Source organism: Orycteropus afer, unplaced genomic scaffold (genome assembly GCF_000298275.1).
Source record: "Orycteropus afer afer isolate SDZICR_OR568_19922 unplaced genomic scaffold, OryAfe1.0 scaffold00456, whole genome shotgun sequence".
In the NCBI taxonomy this organism is placed as follows: Eukaryota; Metazoa; Chordata; class Mammalia; order Tubulidentata; family Orycteropodidae; genus Orycteropus; species Orycteropus afer.
The window spans coordinates 1,496,693-1,518,127 of NW_006922043.1; the positions used below are offsets into that span (position 1 = coordinate 1,496,693).

At 48.1% G+C, this 21,435-nt stretch overlaps 1 protein-coding gene across 1 annotated transcript in view; it reads left to right on the top strand.

Moving 5' to 3' along the window:
* Window positions 1-21,435, top strand: part of VAV2 (vav guanine nucleotide exchange factor 2) — a 235,029-nt gene that overhangs the window by 61,210 nt on the left and 152,384 nt on the right. Inside the window, exon 2 of the mRNA XM_007954298.2 lies at window positions 6,821-6,937. Within this exon, the coding sequence (XP_007952489.1) occupies window positions 6,821-6,937 (117 nt within the window). The remainder of the gene's footprint in view (window positions 1-6,820; window positions 6,938-21,435) is intronic.

Below are 21,435 nucleotides of genomic sequence, written 5' to 3' on the forward strand. Positions count from 1 at the left end.
TATCTTGCTTCTTTGTGTGGACTGTGATGCTCTGTTGTGTCTGAGGCATTGTGACATTTTTGTGTTTATATTTAATTGGTGATTGTATGTTGGAGTGACTTGCCCATGATTTCTTTGTTTTGTTTGTGTGTTTGTACATAGGCATGGTACTGTGCTGTGCTTCTCTATTCAGTAGTTGGCAGCACTTATACACTCACCGTCTGTCTCCTTTCCTGTTGTTGGTATGTCCCTGCCGACCCTGGCAAACAAAGCCTATTCTTAGGTCCCTGGAATCTAAATGAGAATGCCATCACTTTAAAATCCAAAATGGTTGCCACTTGTAAACAGTCAAAATGGCTACACCCTCGGTCACTTTAAATATCCAAAATGGCCACTGCTTGTAAACATTCAAAATGGCTATACCGTCGGTCACTTTAAATATCCAAAATGGCCACTGCTTGTAAACATTCAAAATGGCTATACCGTCGGTCACTTTAAATATCCAAAATGGCCACTGCTTGTAAACATTCAAAATGGCTGTGCCCTCAGTCACTTTAAATATTGAAAATGGCTGCTGCGTGTAAACAATCAAAATGGCTGTGCCCTCCGGACAGCAGAAAGTCAACAGCTCAGGTTGTCTCCCTCCTTGCTGTTTCCCTTCCTAGTCATAGGCCACCAGCACAGTTGTCCCTGCAGCCCTTGGTGAGCAGGGCTGATGATTGTTAGGTCAATTCTCAGGTCCCAACACCACTTGGAAATATTCAGGCTGTTGGTCCCGTCAGTATAGCTGAGAGTCCGCAGCTTCGAACATCTCTGTATTCACTGTTTTCGTTCAGGTTTTTCCACTAGTTGGTGCTTAATCCACTTCTGTATAGTTCCTTTCAAAGCTCAGGGCTCCAGGATTATCTTCTGTATCTATTTCAACTGGTTTTTCTTTTCTTTGTTGAAGAGGGTCTGTGTTGCTTGTCTGCCTATTCCTCCATCTTCCCCTCTTGTGGGCCTTTTGCTGTTCTGAAGCTGACATGCGTGAAACCCTGGCTCACTGCTGCTCTCTCTGAGTGCCGAGTCCTCAACTTCTCTGGCCTCAGTTTCCTATAACATGGGATGACTATAGAAGGGTGAGGGATGACCATATTGGGGCAAGGCGTGCAGCGCATCCCCCGGTGCACAGAAAGTGCTCCATGAATGGTGCTGGCAGCAGTGGCACCTTATTCCTGGTGACCCCTGGGGCCCTGAGTCCAGGCTTGTCATTCCAGTTGCCCCCTGGTTGATCTTCTCACTCAGTTTTCTGGAGGCCCCCGGGGCCGCATGGGGAGGCATTCTTGGCAGGCAGAGGTGCCAGGCCTGTCCTGAGCTGGGAGATGAAGCCTGGGCCTTGTTGGCCATCATTATGGTCACGGCCTGTGTCATTAACTCTAAAACGGGAGACTGAGGAGGAATGAAAATAAATGTGTGGTAAAAATGAGAGACAAACAGCGAGCAGAAAACAGCCAAGCAGGGCTGGAGGTGAGCGTGTCCCGTCTTGTATGGGGTGGGAGGGGCTGTGATGGGACTGGAGATGTGTGTGTCCCATCTCAAAGAGGGTGGGAAGGCTGTGACAAGCATGGGTGGAGCCCGGGGCTCCTGGCATGATTCAGCCTGATGCCTTGTGTGTCCAGCAGCGCTGTAGATGGAGCTGGGCTTTTGGGTTGTTGCCTTAGAAGGGGAGCTGGGCCTTCTGGGCTTTGTGGAGGGTCCAGTGGGGGCTCTTCTGCTGCTTCCCCCTAGTGCTGTGTCCTTCATCCCTGGGGTCCGTGGCCCTGTGCTGGGAGCTATGGAGGAGGGTCAGAAGGGCTCCACCTTCGAGGGGCTCACCCCCTGTCCCACAGCCTCACTGATAAACCAGGACTGCACCCTAAGACCCTCTCAGGCATCTGTGTGTCTGAGTAGGAGGCCCCCAGGGATATGCCACAGGGAGGGTGCCATTCAGAGATGTGTAGGACACATGGAAATGCTCCAACCTGGTCACAGAGTGCTTTTGGTACAAATGACCCAAATTGAGAATGTGGGTCAAAGGGCTGTGGAGCAAGAAGGGATGAGAGTGTGGTTCTGCGATGGCAGCATCCGGCCTCAGTGGGCCACAATGGGCTGTGTGGGCCCCAGTCATACTGGGTGGTGGAGACAGCACCTCCCCACCTGTAGGTATTCTGCAGCCTAGAGAAGAAGGAGGTCAGACCAAAATGACTGGGAGTGAGTCCTACCACATAGAGTGATGTGAGAGGAGAGCAAAGGGCAAGTATGCTGCTGTTCCTGGCAGAGATGAGGGAAATGAGAACGTGCAGTGTAATTGCTTATGTTGGCAAACAGAAACATGCAAGGGTGAACCAGAGCAAATGAAGTCGGTGCCCAGGCTGGGACGGTGAGCTCTGGGTGCAACTTTTTAATAGTTTTGACTTTTGGAACTGTGTTAATGTTGTACACAGATAAAACATACAGAAAGTAAGTTCAGCAAGGGTGGGGAGAATCCTAACAAAACACAGGCAGTTCTTGGGTTATAGAAGTCTGACCTATGTACAACCAGTAGTTACGAATCCCCCTTACCCCTTGCAATAAAGCCTGTTATATTAAAAATTCAAACTCACTGCCGTCGAGTCACTTCCGACTCGTAGTGACCCTCATTGGATTTCCGAGGCTGTAAATCTTTACGGAAGTAGATTGCCCCATCTTCCTTTCACGGAGCGGCTGGTGGGTTTGAACTGCTGACTTTCTGGTTAGTGGCCAAATACTATAACCACTATGCCACCAGAGCTCCTTACATTAAAAATTCCAAGTACATACAATGGTTCATAATAATAAAAGGTCATATTTCATGGTGCACATCAGAACATTATTATTATCATTGTAAAGATGTTTTGGTGTATCTGGAAATATTATTTTAATGTTTTTTATGCCTACAAAGTTATATTATATATTATATACAAACATTTGATGAAATGATGTTAGATACAGACCTAACTGTTCTGACATATGTATAAATTCAACTTCAAAACAGACTTATCCCCGTGGCTCAGCTTTCAGCCAAATAATTGACAGGCCTATAAGGTGAACAATAACACCAGGGAGGTATTCACTCATTAGAACAATCAACCCTACAAGATCGAAAAGGGAGTATTTGCCTGGGGATTTAGCTCTGAAGGCAGGAGGGAGATGAAAGAAGGAGGAATGGTAAACATAGGGAGGAAGTAGGAAGAGCACTGTTACATTTTGGGAATGGTAGTCCATGTCACAAAACAAAACATGTATGACTTGTTTGATGGAAAACTAATATACTTTGTAAACTTTGACCTAAATCCAAATAAAAAGTTATATTTAAAGAAAAGGGGCAGACTTAGGAATGGAACTTGTTCATAATCCGGGGACCACCTGGGCACAAACGAACCAGCCATATTCAAATGAATCACAACCACCCTGAAGGGAAATGAAAAACTAACCTCTGTGGCTTTGGATACAGTATTTTGATTGTATACTCTCAGTCACAAAAGTGAAAAGGGACTGTAAACAATTATTTAGGTCTAGCTGTTATGTGTGTGTTTCTCAGGGGTATGGAGTAGCAGTTCTGAAACTAATTTTGGTATATTCTAAGATTGAACAAAGAAGGAGAAATACTGAGGGTAATGGGATCTGGGTTTCTCACTGTCAATAGAAGGGAATGAAACACACAGAAAAGGGGAAATGAAAAGGAACGGACCCTGTGGTATTGGGTTGGAATTGGAGGATATGGAGAGCCCCAGGAGCTCTGGTGGCATAGTGGGTAAAGCATTTGGCTGCTAACCAGAATATTGGCGATTCAAACCCACCAGCTGCTCTGAGGGAGGAAGATGAGGCAATCTACTTTGGTAAAGATTTTATAGCCTTGGAAACCCACTGTGGTTCGCTAAGAGTCAGAATCAACTTGATGGCAGTGGGTAAGGAGCCCCAGTGGCACAATGGTTAAGTGCTTGGCTGCTAACCAAAGAGTTGGTAGTCTGAACCCACCCAGCAGCTCTGTGGGGGAAAAGTATTTGGTGATCTGGCTCTGTAAAGAGTACAACCTAGGAGACTATGGGGCAGTTCTGCTGTCTTATAGGGTCACTATGTGTTGTAATAGACTTGACGTACACAGCAGCACCAACATATCTCTATATATTTATCCTAGATGTATCTGCCAAGAGGTCCTAGAAGCAATGACAGTTCATTGTCAGTAAATACACCCAGCACCCAGATTTTGGCTTCTATATACCATTCTTAGTTAAAAGAAAATAGGGGCTTCTTGGAGAAATGGCTGATTCCATGACTGGGTTAGCAAAAGTACGAGATGAGCCTAGACCATCTTATGCTAGAACATAAACATATGCTCAGAAAACGATGGGGGACATACCAACAGGACATGGAAGCCACTTTGAAGGGTTCTCACAGGCTAAATCTTGGACAACTTGAGCATCAAATAGTTGATGGTAACTCCTTTTTGTGACTCATGTAAACAGATAATGGAGAGTATGAGCACTTGAAAAGGAGTAGCCATCATCTGTGACCAGTGACCAACCTGGAGAGTGACGGTCCCCATGAAGGGGGTGCCCCAGGATGGGGGCACTGTGGGCTGCAGGTGGGCACGTGGCAGAGATGATGCATCCCTACTCGGAACAGTGAGGACCAGGGTGTCTAGCTATTGGGTTCTGATTCTAGTCTGTCCTTCTTGAATCTGTTCATTCATCTATATTTCTGGTGGGCAGGGACAGGGTTTCTGCAATTGTCTAGAAATGCAGCAGTTGGCTCCTCTGTGAATGGTAATTGATGACATTGCATCTGAAATCTTGGGTTATTCTTCAACTGTGTGTGCAGCCAGATGTGTGTTACTACAGCCATATGCACTGTTTGTGCAAACTACAGCCATGTAGACTGCATGTGCACAGATTACAGCTGTGTAGACTACGTGTGTATAGACTGTATAGAGACTATAGCTGTGTAACTATGTGTGGATAGATTACATACGTGTAGACTATATGTGTAGACTACCTACATACAGACTACATGAGTGTGGACTATTTATATGGACTAAATGTACATGTAGACCATGTGTGAGGAGACTACACGTACGTATACCATATACGTATAACTACACACATGTAGAACACATACATGTAGATATCTGCATGGACTACATGTACATGTAGACTGTGTATATGTAAACTTGTGAGAGACTACATGTGTGTATACTATGTGTAGACTATATACATGTAGGCTGTGTGTGAGGTATGTGTGTGGTCTACCTGCATGTGTAGACTGTATATAGACTGAGGAGAGTACATGTGTGTAATGTGTGTATACTGTGTGCAGACTATATGCATGTGGACTATGTGTGTGTAGATATGTGTGTGGACTACATGCATGTGTACATGCCCATGCTGAGTTGGGCTGTAGACCAAGCATCCTCTCAGTGCCCATATTGAGCAAAGTGCTTCGCTTTCATCAGTTTACATAACTAACTCAACGAGGCAAGTTAAGTTAGAAAATGGGGCCACAGGCATGGAAGTCACTCTTCTCTGGTACCAACGGTTAGAATCAGCAGACAAGATTCAAACTCCAAAGCCTGCACTCTGGCTACTCTACTACTCTTATACTAAACAAACCAAACTCATTGCTGTCAAGTTGGATTTGACTCATAGCGACCCCTCCTTGGGATTCTGAGTTGGTATCTCTACGGAAGTAGATCGCCCCATCTTCCTTCCAAGGAGTGGTTGCTGGGTTTGAACTGCTAGCCTTCTGGTTAGCAGTCAAATGCCTTAGGCACTACGCTACCAGAGCTCCTACCACTTCCATACGTTTCTCTTTTTGTTCTTTAAATTTTATTTATTTTGTTGTCGAGAATCTGCACGGCAGAATATACACCAGTTTAACAGTTTCTCCACGTACAATTCACTGGCACTGATGACATCCTCAAGTTACCTTCTTCTGCCATTCTTACCTTCCTTTTCAGAGTTGTTCTTCCCATTAATAAACTCACTGCCCCCTAACCTTCCTGTCTCCTCTTTCAAGTTGCTGTTGTCAGTTTGATCCCACTTTGTCCCTTTCTTTATCAGCTCTTTCTACATGAGGACGAGGTGATGGATCTTGTTTCCCCTATCCCCAGGCCCCTGTCCCATCTCTGTCACTGAGGCCAGTGGAGCTGGGCATAGCTGGTGGGGCCATGTGTGAAGGGGATGAGGCAGACCCTGATTTGGGGGTTCTGGTCTTGGTGCTACCCCAGCCTCCCACTGTGGCTCATGTGCAGCACCCTAGGTCCACTGTGGCATCTGAAGGGATGGTCCTGGTCGTTGGCTTTGTTATGTGTGAAGTCGAGGATGGTCTGTGCCATTGGAAGGCATGTGCGTGTGCCATCCTTGCTAACCCAGAGGCCACATGCTTGGTCCCAGCCATGATGGTTAAGTTGAGATAGGCTAGGTACTGCTGGGAAGGGCATGGACAGACTGCAGTGGATGGCCATGTTTGCCAAGGGTGCTGTCTGTAGGCTCTGTGCCAAAGAAGGTGGAAGACAGTGTGGCTTCTCTGTGCAATGAGGCCTCTTTGGGTTTTGCAGCTTTGCAGTGGGGAGACCAACAAGTCTGTTGTGGTTAAAAACATGGGCTGTCAAGCTGGATGCCTGGTCAACCCAAAACAGCTTCTCCCAGCCTGGGAACTGGGACAGTTTGATAGGCTCACTGAGCCCATCTCCTCATCTGTGAAATGGGTGCATTCTCATGTGCCTTGGCAGGCAGCAGCAGGAGCTTGGTGCAGTCATTGTTGTTAGTATTAATAAGTTTTAAATTTTTGTCTTTCTCTTCTCCAGTTTCTGTGTCTGAAGAACATCCGCACCTTTCTTAAAGTCTGCCATGACAAATTTGGACTAAGAAACAGTGAGCTATTCGATCCCTTTGATCTCTTCGATGTCCGTGATTTTGGGAAGGTGAGTAACTCCTCTGGGTTTTGTTACTGCAATGTGGTATTCTGCAGCCAGCTCAGCTGCAGGTGGACCAGATGGATGGAGCAGGCCAGGCACCTAGACTGGCTGAGTGGCTTTTTCCATTCTTGTCCGGCCGGGATGTGTTACAAGCAGGGGGTGCAGTGGGGGTGGGGGCGGCCACCCTGGGTAGGATGGGGTGGTGGCTGTCAGTTCTTGTTGAGTCTGCTCGGATTCCTGGAGACCTTGAGTACAACAGAGTAAGATGCTGCCTGGTCCTGCACCATCTTCCCGATCTCTGGCAAGCTTGAGTCCACTGTTGTGGTCATTGCTCAATCCATCTTGTGGAGGGTCTCCCTCGTCTTTACTGATCCTCTACTTTACCAACCATGATGTCCATTTCTAGTGATTGGTCTTTCCTGATGATGTGTCCAAAGTAAGTGAGTGGAAGTCTTGTGTCTAAGGAGCATTCCATTTGGTTCTCTATGAGGTTGGTTGTTGTGGATCCAGAAGGGGAAGGGAGGCAGGGCATGGACCACACACAAAACTGGGATTGAGCCGGCCCACATTTGTCCCATTAGCCACCTGGGCCTGGTGATGCCTCCCTTAGTCCTGGCTCCTCCAGGGATTCAAGGCCTCTTGGAAGCCCATCTCTTGTTGGGTTGTCCAGGTATCGGAGAGTTTATTTGTCCTTCAGTCATGTACTTGAGCCCCTCCTGTTGCAGGGCCATTGCCTGGTCATCTGATACCTGCCTGGTGGTGAGAGTCAGGCTTCCCCCCACAGTGGTACTGCTACTGGAGTGGGACTGACAGAGACTTGAGAGAGCCGTGCTGGTGCCCTTTCTGTGAGTGGGCTTCCTGATGCCTTCAGATTTACTTTAAATAAGTTGGAACCTCTCTCTTATCCTTTATTTCTGAGGACAGCAGAGGAGAATCCATCCAGCTGTATCGCTCTGGGTGCCAGCTGGGCCAGCCTCAGAATCTTGACTCTGGAGAAAGGGCCTTCAGAACACATGCCTTCACATGAGCACATGCACACACACTCACACTCTTATAAATCCACACATACTGGGATACCTTCACATATATATATATATACTTACTTACACACACATTCATATATATACTTTTGCTTAAGTGTCCTGTCAAACATACATAGTACACCCATGCTCACATATACGTACACTCATATATTCTCACCATACATACATACTTATGCACACTCTTACAAATCCACACATGCTGACACACATTCATGTATATACATATGTGTACATATACACTCATATATATGCTGTCACTTATTGTTCTGGTTACCTAGTGCTGCTTTGACAGGAATATACCACAAATGGGATGGCCTTAACAAACAGGAGTTTATTCTCTTACAGTTTGGTGGCTTTAAGTCCAAGTTCAAAGTGCCAGGCTCTAGGGGCTGGGTGAAAGTCCCTCAGCCTTGGGCTTCAGCTCTGCCTCCAGCTCCTGGCCCACTGAAGCTGGAGTCTTTTCTTCACTCAGCTGCTGGCTGCTGAGGCTGACAAACCCAAGGTTGACCAGTAAAAAGGCACAGTCCCGATGTTACCAAACCACATGGCAGGCCATTAACTTAAGTCCATTGTAAGTCCCAAGGTCAGCAGAGCTGGGCTGCTGAGCAATGACATGGCTATATGCAGGATCCAAGCGTGCCATAGGCTAGAAATCATTCCCAAAGCTTCTTATATACAGGCAGCAGACTACATCCCAAAGGCAGTTACTCAGCTGCTTGTGGTAGATCCCACCATGGAGCTGATTGCCAGTCTCATCATGGGGAATAACTACCACCAGCTTCCCAGCCACTGAACCAGGCCCAGCCAAGTTGACACACAAACATAACTACCACACTTATGTTCACTCTCAAACACGTATAATGCACACTCAAACACACACACTCATACACACTGACATTCACATCCATACATATTACATACATACATACTCTCACTAACGTTCACTCTCATACACGATATATACATACACACAAACTCACATATGCACATACACATGTTAAACACTCATACAGATGTGCACAGGCTGATACACATTCACATCCACACATATATGTACATGCACACTCATACATACATACTCACTTATGTTCACTCCCAAACATATGTAATGCACATTCACATAACACATGCACAGTCATACATACTCTCACACTCAGTGTACTCATACAAATGTACATATGCTGACATGCATTCATACACACACATGCATGTACATACACACTTATACATATATTCTCTCTTATGTCCACTCAAAAATATACAATACACACACACACACTCATATACCTACATTCATGCGCACTCATACAAATCTATACACACTAATATTCACATACACATATACACGCATACACACTCATACAATACTCTCACTTATAGTCACTCCCAAACACATAATGCATACTCACACACATACTCATACACACTCAACACTCATGCACACTCGTACAAATTCATACATTCATAATTACATTCACACTCTGGCACATGTACACACTCACACACTCACGTGCACACACATACACATCACTCTCACATACACTTTCACACACATATATATACACACTCATGCATATGCATATAAATGCACACATTCACACATAAACATATTCACACCGATATAGGTACACACGTGCACACACACATACACTAGTATAGATACACATTCTTTTAACTCACGTTTACACATATTCACATACATATAATCATACACACACACACTCATACACACACACACACTCAGTCATGTATACAATTGGTATTTAAGGTAATTATACAGAGAAAAAGACAGGAAAACCAGGGCCAAACCCATTCCTTGGCCAGTGGTTAGCTTTCAGAACACCCAGTCTGTAATTTCATTTTGCTTTTTAGTTTGTTGCAGCCACATGCAATGATGTCAGATGTGCACACATTTGGCATAAACGCTCATCAGCTGACCTGCCAGCTGTGGCTATGGGATTTGCTAAGGAAGCCTCATCACGGATTGTGCTATGTGGCAAGGTGGCTTCAGCTCCTGGTGATGGGCTGTTCAGGTCTGCTGCCTGCTGGCCTTGGCCCACCCTTGCTACAGTGTCTGCCTGGGGAGTCCGGGATTAGGCCATGGTTCTGGAGCAAGAGTAATGACATGGGACCTAGGACTAGGACTAGGACTTGGGCTTCAGCTCTGTTGAGAACCAAGGCTCAGAGAAGGGAATGACTCAGGGTGAGTGTGTGGCAGTGCAGGGCTCTCCTGAAGCTGCTGGTGGCATTGAACTCTGAGGTCAGCTGGCCTGGTTTTGAATCCTGGCTCCATCCTTACTGGCTGCGTGGCTTTGGGCAAGGAACATGGTGGCTCTGACCCTCAGTCTCAGTGGCTATGAGAAGTGATTGGGAGAACTGAGTGATGAATGCATAGGAGGCCCTCAGCATGGTGCCTGGCGCTTAGTAGGTGCTCATCAAGTAGCCATCAGTTTGTTGTTATGGGTCCCCCTCCTTCCTAGGCTTGCTTAAAACCAACCCAAACTTTCAGTGAGAGATGGTGGGTGCCTCTTTGTTATTTTTCATTTGTTTCAAAGAATTTATTTTATTTTCATTAGTCATGTTGAGACTATGCACAGCAGAACATACACCAATTCAACAGTTTCTGCATGTCCAGCTCAATGACACTGATGACATATTTTTGAGTTGTGCTGCCATCTCACCGGCCTTTTCTGAGTTGTTTCCCCTCTGCTATCCTGAACTCACTGGCCTCTTGTCTTATTTTTTTCTCCATTATTTTATCCTCAAGTCATCACATCTGCTGCTTTGGAAGAAGAGAGTGCTTGTTGAGTGTATGGACTCTCTAGCCAGCAGTCTGGGTTCAGTCCCAGCTTGGCTGTGATGCGTGTGTGACTCAGTTTCCCCAGCCCCATTTGTGAAATGGTGATGCTGAGCTCTCCCTCCAAGGTCAGTTGAGGAGGAGGGTGTCTTAGTCTCCTAGTGCTGCTATAACAAATACCACAAGTGGGTAGCCTTAACAAACAGAAATGTTTTTTCCCAGTTTTTTGTTGTTGTTGTTGTTGTTGTTATGTGCTGTCGAATCAGACCTGACTCATAGCGACCCCTCCTTGGGTTTCTGAAGCGGTATCACTACAGAAGTAGAATTGCCCAACCTTCCTTCCGAGGAGTGGCTGGTGGGTTTGAACCGCCAGCCTTCTGGTTAGCAGTCAAGTGCCTTAGGCACTATGCTACTAGAGCTCCTTTTCCCAGTTTAGGAGACTGGAAGTCCAAGTTCAGGGCACTGAGCCTGACTCTCTTGCCCGTCTGTCTCTGTGATCTGGCAATGTTTCCTTGTTTTTGTCTCTGCCTTCCCTGTGTATTTCTCTTCACCTAGTGGACCTTTGAAGCAGGGCCAGCTGAGGCTCAGGCGTTGGGATCGCTCTTCCCAAGTGGATGCCTTTGTCTGAGCTGGATTGTTTTGCTTTGCTCAGTCTTACTGTTTTTTTTTCTGAGACAGGCTCCCCTGGACAAATAAAGCACAAATAAAGCCCTCGCCCTTCCCTGCCACACTACACATAGGTATCAGACATCGAGACCTTATTGCTGGAGAGTGGGGCTGGGCAGGGGCATTTGGTCCAACCCTGCAGTGGATGGGGGAGAAAGGAAGGCCAGAGTAGGGAATGGACCCGGACCACAGAGAACCCAGAATCACAGTGAACCTGGACTACAGAGAACCTGGATCCACAATGAATGGGGAACCACTGAGTGCCTGGACTTCAGAGAACCACACTGCTGCTTGAGAGTAGGGCTCAGCCCTCCTTCTTCTGCCCCTGGAGCTCATGTTAGGGAGCAGGTCCAGAGAGCAGGCTGTTAACTGTGCTTCCTCACTAAGGTGCTGCCTTCTGAGGATGGGCTGGGAGAGGAGGTCCTGGTGCATAGTTCCCTCTGGTCAAAGAGATGAAGAACACAATGGCCCAGTCCCTTCTCCTGGCCACCCACCCCCTTGATGAGTGGTGAGAGTCCCAGCCAGGAGTGTAGCTTCTTCCCCTCTCCTCAACATGAAGCTCTATAATCAGAAGTGACCACCTGGCATCTCCTCTGTGGGTGAACTAAGGGTTTACTCTCCAGGGCCAACTCCAGTTGATGCCAACCAGCACCTGCTGGGAGCCTGTGTTGAGAACAATTATGAAGCTTAGTCTAGGATTAGGGTTAGTGGAAAAGAGTTTGGGATGGACTGGCAGTGATCTGCAGAGGGGATGTGTGAGTGGCTAGGAATTTGAGGGCAAGAATTTCTTACTCACTTCTCTATCCCTGCCTGGTCATCTCTACTTACAGGTGCATAGGATTCAGGAGATGCAAAGATCCTTAGGGAATAGCTGGCTATTTACCTCAGGATGACCTAAGGTATAGAATTTCCCAGATTTTTTTTTTTCTGTTGTTGTTTTATTTTGCCATTGCTCAAGCATGTCCTGGCTAGACTTTCAGTTTTTGTTCATTTTCTAAACAGCTGCCTCTTAGCTTCCCAGGGTTTTCATGTTGTTGGGAGTAATTTCTTGGGATGAGCAAAAGCATGCATCTACCCATCCTCTCATCTACCCATCTACCCACCCATCTATCTATCTATCCATCCACTCATCCATTCACCCACACAGCCACCCATCCACTCACTCAGCAACCCATTCATCCATCCACTTATCCACTCAACCATGCATCCACCCACCCATTCATCCATTCATCCATCCACCCATCCATTTACTCAGCCACAAATCCACTCATTCATCCATCTACCCACCTACCCAGCCACCTACCCATCCACTCATCCATTCATCCGTCCATCCATCCGTTCACCCACTCATCCACCCATTCCTCAACCATCTACTCAGCCACATATCCATCCATCCATCCACTCATCCATTCACCCATCACCCACCCAGCCACCCATCCATCCATCCCACCCCGATACCCATTCATCCAACCACCCACCTATCCATCCACTCAGCCACACATCCATCCACCTATCCATTCATTCACCCATCCACCCACCCATCCACTCACCCACCTATCCACCCACTCACCTATCCATTGATTCATCCACCCATCAGTTCACTCATCTACTCAGCAACACATCCGTCCATCCACCTATCCATTCATCTACCCATCCACTCTGCCATCCATCTATCCATCCATTCATTTACCCAGCCAGGTACCATCTCTATTTGTTAAGCATTTAATTTACTAAGAGTTTATTTAGCATTCACTATGCTAGAGATAAAGTGCAGAAAAAGACTCATGTTTGTTGCCCTAACAGGATATAGATTAGCTGTATAAATTAGTGGTAGAAAAAAGGAGCAAGAGAGTGAAAACTGTAGAACTCTCACCTCTAACCTCTGTAACTGGCTCTTAACCATCATCCTTCAGCCCATGATGCTGGAGTCTTTCTTATGTGATTTTTATTGTGAAAAGGAACATGTGCATGTTGTAAAATGATGATTGCAACAAAAACTCCATAAGCTAAAGGAAATGATAAAGTAGACCAGACTTGATCTCTTTCCCCGGGGATAATCACTGTGGAGCAGAGGAGAGCTGATTCTGCCAGCAACTTTTCCTGTTTACAGAACCAAGATGGCCTCCACAGCCCCCACCATGCTGGCCTGGTTCTTTTTCCTGTCTTCCTGGTGGGGCAGATGGCCTATGGGGGCAGGGCAGAGGGAGCTGATTTTTCAGTGCACAGAACACTTTGGAGAAGGTTTCCTTAACTCATCAGGAGGATGCCCCCCATGTTGTCCAGATTCTCTAGTGTGGGTTCACCTTGGTTCCAGGTTCTCTGTGGTCTGGTATTCAGTGGTTCTAGATTTGCTGTGGTTCCATGTTCTCTGAGGTCCAGGTTCTTGGTGGTTCTGGGTTCTCTGTGGTCTGGGTTCTCTGTGGTTCCGGGTTCTCTGAAGTCCAGGCACTCAGTGGTTCTGAGTTCATTGTGGTTCCAGGTTCTCTGTGGTCCAGGTTTGCTGTGGTTCCGGGTTCTCTGTAGTCTGGGTCCTAGGTTCTAGGTTTGTTGTGGTTTCAGATTCACTGCGGTTTCAGGTTCTCTGAGATCTGGGTTCATGGTGGTTCTAGGTTCTCAGTGGACTGGGTTTGCTATGGTTCTGAGTTCTCTGTGGTTCAAGATTCTCTGAGGTCCAAGTTCTCAGTGATTATAGCTTCTCAGTGGTCTGGGTTTTCTGAGGTCCAGGTTCTCAGTGGACTGTGTTCTTTGTGCTTCTGTGTTCTTGGTAGTTTCAGGTTCTCTGAGATCTGGTTCTGGGTTCTCTGAGGTCTGGATTCTAAGTGGACTGAGTTCTCTGGTTCTGGGTTCACTGTGGTTCCAAGTTCTTAGTGGACTGGGTTCTCTGAGGTCCAGGTTTTCAGTGGACTGTGTTCTCTGTGCTTCTGTGTTTTTGGTGATTCCAAGTTCTCTGGTTCTGGGTTCTCTGAGGGCTGGCTAGGTTCTCTGTGGGATTGGGTCCAGGGCATTTGGAGAGCCTCTCAGCAGACTTGTCAGCCTGGGCAGCAGACAGGTGGACTCCAGGGGAGCCCTGAGTACAGCCACCTTGCTGGGGAGTAGACCCCACTCAGGAGGAGGGGGACCCTGCCAGGCTGGCCCACAGTTTCTTCCTCCTGCCTTCTTTCTCCAAGGTTCTGCTGGAGTGAGGATATAGGGGCAGGAGGAGGAGAGCAGGGGCTCTGTGTCAGTAGACCCTGGCTTGAAGCTGGGCTCTGCAGGTACTGAGTCTCTATAACTGTCTAATTTGTGGTGTTCTTTTATAAGGAGTCAGAGAAAATGACTTTGTGGGGCTGTCATTTTTGTTAGTATTCTCTTCTGTTAACTCCGTTAGCAAGCTCTGGCAGGAACAGAAGGATCCAGAAAGCTGGTTCCGGAAGTTTTTATTTTTGGCTGCCTTCCCTGGTATTTTTCCGAAGGGTCACATTAAAGATACTAGGTTTCTGTTCAAACAAGTTGTGTCCTGAAAGCTTCCCGTGCTGCCTGGGGTGGGCGCGCTGAGGGCCATGTTATAGGCCAGTGCGTGGCAGTGTCCCCAGGGCTTGCTGCTGAAATCCACTTGGCCCTGGGCCCTCCCTGGGGCTTCGTAAATCTGCTTTCATTTCCCTTTTTATCCTGCTTTCGGGCCCTTTGTCCCGCTACAGAGGGCTCAGAGTAGGAAGGTGAGTGGATAGGCTCGGTGAGTGGCCCTACTGGCTGACTCTCCCAGTTTGGTGGGAAGCTAGGTCTTCTTGGTTTTAAATGGGGTTGAGAAGCTAATGGGAGGCTGCAGGGTGCCTGTGGTGTGCTTTTGATACATTAGCTCCTGGAGAGTACAGAGACTGCCTTAATGATGCAAACAGTTTACCCTCAGCTACTGACTAAAACCTTGGTGATTTGAAGGGGCTGTAGAAGAAAGGCCTGGCAGTCTACTTCCATGAAGATAACTGCCGAGAAAGCCCTACGGAGCTCAGTTCTACCTTGTGACATGGGGTTGCCACGAGTTAGAATCGACTCAATAGCTGTGGATTGGGGTCACCAAAAACCAAACCAAACTCATTGCCATTGAGTTCATTCTGACTCATAGCAACCTCCTTTGGGTTTCCAAGGCTGTAAATCTTTATGGAAGTAGATTGCCCCATCTTCCTTCTGTGGAGTGGCAGTAGGTTTGAACCACCAACTCTCTGGTAAGCAGTCAGATGTCCTAGGCACTGAGCTAGCAGAGCTCCTTTCACAGTATCACAGCCCCCTGTTTATTCTGAGCAAGCACTACAGGCAGTGGGCTGTGACGCTGCTCTCCTCACTCCCATCTTGAAGAACAGAAACCTTGCTGCTTTGCCAGGGCCATAGGAGACTAGACAGTTAGGTACTGCCCCAGAGTTCTTCCCTGGGCTGAGCCCTGTCCCTCAAGTGCAGGGCCATGTGTCTGTGTGAAGTTTTGACTCTACTTCTCTGTGCTGCTTGGCTATCCAGCTGCTCAACCCTACCAGGGAGCCCACTCAGTTAGGTTTAGCCTCATTTTGGACAGAATTAACAACCAAAGAGGAAAGTCGGTGAGGCCATTTGTCTCATTCAAGTTAAAGAACTACACATACCCTCTGAAAAACAGATTTGATTCTCCTATTTTTATTCATTAAAGCAGTTTGCTGGGCTCAGAAACTTCCAAAGTGGTTGGATCTTGCTCTTAGCATGGTCTGGGGAAGATTGACAGTCACCCAGTAGAAACTCAGTGATTCAAGTGTACTGGCACATACCTGGGCCATACATGGCCTCTTCACCAAATTTCTAGCTGAGTTCCATCCATCCTCTGGTCTCCTCTGTGACATGGGATCTGCAGACTGCAAGGCCAAGTTCTCATCCACTCACCCTGAACCCTTCCCATTGTCTGCCAAGTGCAGGCACTACTAGCCTCGTGGAATTCTCTGCCTAAGGTATTGAGAGGCCAGTGGGGAAGACTTCCAGGAGGGGAGCTCTCATGCTCCTCACATGACACTGTGCAGTGTCTATCCTGGTGAAGGTGCAGATAATTCCCTCCAGTAGATTTCAACCCACTGCTGGTCTTCTCAGGGCAGGGTTGACAGAGAAGATGGGGTGGGCAGGGAAGAGGCAGGTGGAGCAAGGAGGGGGCAAGGAGGGGACCAGAGGGCAGGGCCTCACTGGATGAGAGCTGTTCCAATCTTATCTGTTTTCTCTGTGGCATTTTGTCTGACATTTTGCTTAAAGAAAGGATTCTGAAGACACGATAAACATGGTTTGAAACCCCTGAGCCATAGCAGTGAGGAAAGCTGCCTGCTTAGATTGGGCCTGGTGTCAGGGGCTGGGGCTACAAGTCTCAGGTCAGTCTGTAGGATGGTAGTGGTGGGGACTGGCCAGATCACCACCTCAGACCTGAGAGGCATCGCCGTGTCTTTGCTGTGTAAGAGAAGGACAGGGCCCTATTCCATGCCTGATCACAGCTCGCGCCCACTGAGACCACTCAGCATAGCCCTTGCACCCAGCAGCCCCTGCAGCCCACCAGGTTGGCCCTGAGTGGAAGCCACTCTGCTTTCCCAGTCCCCTCCCACCTGTTTCCTTGGTACTGACGCCTTGCCTCCCCTATAGTCCTGCCCCTCCTGCAGATCCTGCCCCACTGCCCTCTGTCTGCCCCTGCTGACTTTGTGGAGCTCAGGTGGGAGACTGCTGGTGTGTCTAGGCAGGTACAGTAGGACCACCAGTTGGGGCACAACTGAAGGCTTGGTACAGTGTGTGACACCAAGGAGTGTGCTGAAATTGGGGAGCTAGACAGTGCAGGCCTTGAACTCCAGGTGGTGTTGCTTCTCGGAGCCTTGGTTTCCCTGCGTGTAGATGGGTCTGAAGATAGACCCCTGATCTGAGACTGCTGGAGGAGGTATGTGATGGGGAGCTGTGTGTCCATACAGAGTGTCCTGGGTGGGCTCCAGGTTGCGCTGCTGCTGTCATATCAGCCCAGGATACATGGACAGCTGACAGGTCCTTGTCCTGTGGCAGCCATTTGACACACTGTCCCCCAGCCCTCCTCATCCTACTCTGCATCAGGGTTTGGACAAGGTTTGTCACAGGTTTTGTGTCATTGATCTCCCAGTTTAGGCTCTGCATTGACCATCATGTCCCCTGGCACTTGTCCAGTCAGGGAAGGGCATGGATGGCAGTAACCTTGGAGTAGCGATCCAACCCCCTTCTGTGTTCACAGGCTGAGGTTTGGTCACCCTTGATGTTTGCTGATTGACTTGTCGGATGCAGAGTTTGCTTCTGAGGTGGCCTGATGACTCAGATTGAATGGTGCTGGGTTCATTTTCACTCTCTGTCTTAATGCTGCCTGAGTGCACTCGTCTGTCCCAGCATCCATGCCGCACTAATGACTTACTAAAACAAGTCACTGCGGAGCCCTGCGGCCTTCAGCTTCCAGGCTCCAGCCGAGCCCTGCACTGGCTGTTGGCAAAGGCTCACTAGTGCCTGCTTGAAAACATTCCTCCTTTGCTTGTTGTCATTTAGGACATTGTTGGGCTACCCGCTTTTGGAAGAACTCCACACCAGCAGACATGGGGTGTGTCTGCGTGTGCACACACCTAGAAGCATACATATATTCAAGTACATACTCACACACACAGGGATGCATGATCATGCACACACTCTCCCGGATACCGATCTGCGTGCTTTCCCTCTCCTAGTTTCTGGTTGGTGGCTGCCATAATCCTTACTGCTCCTTTGCTGCCTGTGGATGCATCTGCCTCTGTTGTCACATGGTTCCTTCCCCCTGAGTGAGACTTTGTGTCTGTTCTCTTTCATAGGACACCACTAGGAAAGGATTAAAGGCGCTCTGGTGGTACAGTAGTTAAAGCATTTGGCTGCTAACCAAAAGGTCAGCTGTTTGAACTCACCAGCCACTCCACAGGAGAAAGATGAAGCAGTCTGCTTCTGTAAAGATTATAGCCTTGGAAACCCTATGGGGCAGTTCCACTCTGTCCTGTAGGGTCACTATGAGTTGGCATCTACTCGATGGCAGTGGGTTTGGTTTGGTTTAGGAAGGGATTAGGACTGGAACCTACCCTATTCCAGAATGATTTAGCTGATGACATCTCCAAAGAAAGACCCTAATTTCCCCAAACAAGGCCACATTCCAGGTGCAGGGGTTAGGACTTCACCAATCTCTTTGGAGGACACAGTTCACCCCCTGACACCGTCTTTGCCATTTTCCTTTCTGCCCTGTGGTTCCCCAACCCAGGAACTGAGAGCTAAGGCTTCTTAACTATTCCTGGTGCAAGTGGTGCCTGCCTCCCCACCCCCCATGTCCACAGTTAATTAAGGTTTAATTGGCTAATTGTTTTTCCCCAGTGCGAGGGAACATTAATTGTGTCTGTTGAAGCCTGACAGTTTGATGTTTGCAGCAAAAAAACTGAATGAGATTAAGCAGGATAGAAGGAAAAGAGAACAAAATATAAATAATGAATTACAACAAAGGGTCCTTTCTTGGCCCCTGGGGAAGCTTCCTCAGGCGCTCTGGCTTCTCTGAGGGCCAGTGGGACTTGGGCAGCCTAGACGGGCATGTGGGCAGGGCTGGAATCGGAGTATGTGGACGTGAGCTTGCTGAGGGGGGAGGCCCCACATAGCAGTGTTTCAGAAGATGGTTCCAGACCCCAGCAGCATGGGTGAGGTTCAGCAAGCCAGCTCTAGGCCCCTTTGCCTGAGCTGTGGATTAGCTAGTTGGGGGCTGAAGCTTTGAATCTGTACTCTGACTAATCTTTGTCATTCTCAGTCTTTTTTTTTTTTTTTTTTTCTCGATTGTGGTAAAATAGACAAACGTAAAATTGATCATATTTATAATTTTATTTATTACCATTTTTTGAAGATTTCAGTTGACATCTTCATTTATAAAAAGGCCATTATTTACAAGGGTCTTTCTGCATCTCCACTCTCTCTGGGCTCTCTGCTACCCTTGATCTATCTACTCATTATCTCTCCTTGGAAAAGTGTCCTGTCACATGCTTGCCCTGGCTCTGCTGTGGTCCTTTTGGTTTCCTTTGCTATCTTTGTCTTTGCTAGCGAGGTCCTTGTCTCAACTGCCTGATGGCAGGGACCATAGCCATGTTGTCATTTTAACATATGTGTGTGCAACTCAGTGACTTCCAGTGCGTTCACACCATGGCAGCCACCATCTCTCTCTAGTTCCAGAAAGAATACCCCAAACCCATTAAACATCCCCATCCCTCCCTCCCGGACAACCAGTGATCTGCTGTCTGACTCTGGGTTGGACTTTCTGGACGTTTCACATAAATGGAATCACAGCATGGGGTCACTTATGTCTGGTTTCTTTCAGTCAGCATCCTGTTTTCAAGGTGTGCTGCAGCAGGTGCCACACCTGGTTATGAGACGTAACATCAGGTCCAGCTTCAGCCCATTATGGCTGAGTACCATTCCATTGTATGGATGTGCTGCATCTTATTGATCCATTCATCACTTGATGGACACATGGTTGGGGCTGCCTTTGGCTATTGTGAATCCTGTTGCTGTGCACATTCATTTACAAGTTTCTGATTTCGACTTGTATTCTTGAGACCTCTGGCCTGTAGCTTCTTTCAGCTGAACCCTGGAAGGTTGGGGACTCTCGCTGTGGCCTGAGGCCTGAGGTCAGCAAAGAGGCGTGCTGTGGGCTGGTACCTGCAGGAGCTTGCTCTTGGGAAGAACTGGTGATAACTGGCTTTCAGACCCCTTGTGTTCCAAAGCAGGCCCCCAGTAGCCACTGAAGACTGTGGGGAAGGTGTGCTGGGGCAGGTGGCACTGCCTTAGTTATCCTGATGCTGCAGCTTCCTTTCTAACTGGGGTGACCAGCTGTTTAGCATTGAAGACAGATCTGCAGTGGGTAGGGCAGTCAGAAGCTGCCACCACCAGTTAGTAGAATAAATGTTCATGCCACTAGGTCTGCCTGGTCAAAGCCCAGCTTTCATCACCCCTCATACCCTCAGCTTTAAAAGCTACTATCCCAGGCTGTTCATCACCAGTCCCCTCTCCCTTCCCGAGGGTACGCCTGGCTCCTTCTCAAGGTATGTGACCCCAAGACGTACACATGGGAGCCAGCCATGGCAGAGACAGGGATGCTGCTGTGTGCAAGGTCTCCTTTTCTCCCCGCCTGCCAGGTAGAGTGTCTGGTCCTTGCTGCGTGGCAGGGTGCAGGAGCTTCCAGCTAGGAACAGAGGCACACAAAGGACATGAGGTCTGTCAACAGCCCTGCAGTGGGCTGAGCTGCAGCAGCCGAGAAGGTTCTGTTGACATTGGGAGTCTTGATGTTATCAGGGAAGCACACCTGCATGCAGTTCATTACCAGACCCATAAACCTGCCAGTGCTGGAAGGACTCAGGTTAATGATTACCTGCAGATACAGGTTGAAGCTCCTTCCGTCCTGTGCCTCGGGCTTCATTTCTGTGAAGCGTAATTGTAATCGTCTTTCAGCTCTGCTGAGATTTGCATTAAGCAGCCATTAGTGTACTTGCTGAGGCTTAGGGCCAAGACAGAGTGAGTAGAAGCAGGGGGCTTTTGGGTACACGTGGCCTGGGACACTCTGCATCCACACTGAGGGCCACTCCCTGGTGGAATAGGGTCAAGAGCACCTGAGCATCAAGATGCTTTTCCCAGGGAGCTGGTGATGGGATGGGTGGAAATGGTTAGTGTGGCACTGGGCTGGTTTCACAGAGAAGACCCAGTGGGGATCTAGTGGGCACAGGGACCGTCTCTAAGCTACCCTGGTCTGGGCTGTGACTGTCCTGTGCTCAGCACAGCCTTGAACCATGAGAGGCCCTCACAGAGATGACCTTGTGAGTTGTGTGGCCACAGCCCTGGTGACACCATCATTGTAACCCCTCTTCGCCGGTGTTCAGCCACTCTGCAGGAGGAAGACTGGGCAATCTACTTCTGTAAAGATTTACCGCCTCAGAAACCCAATGGGAGTTGCTAGGAGTCTGAGTCTTAATGGCAGT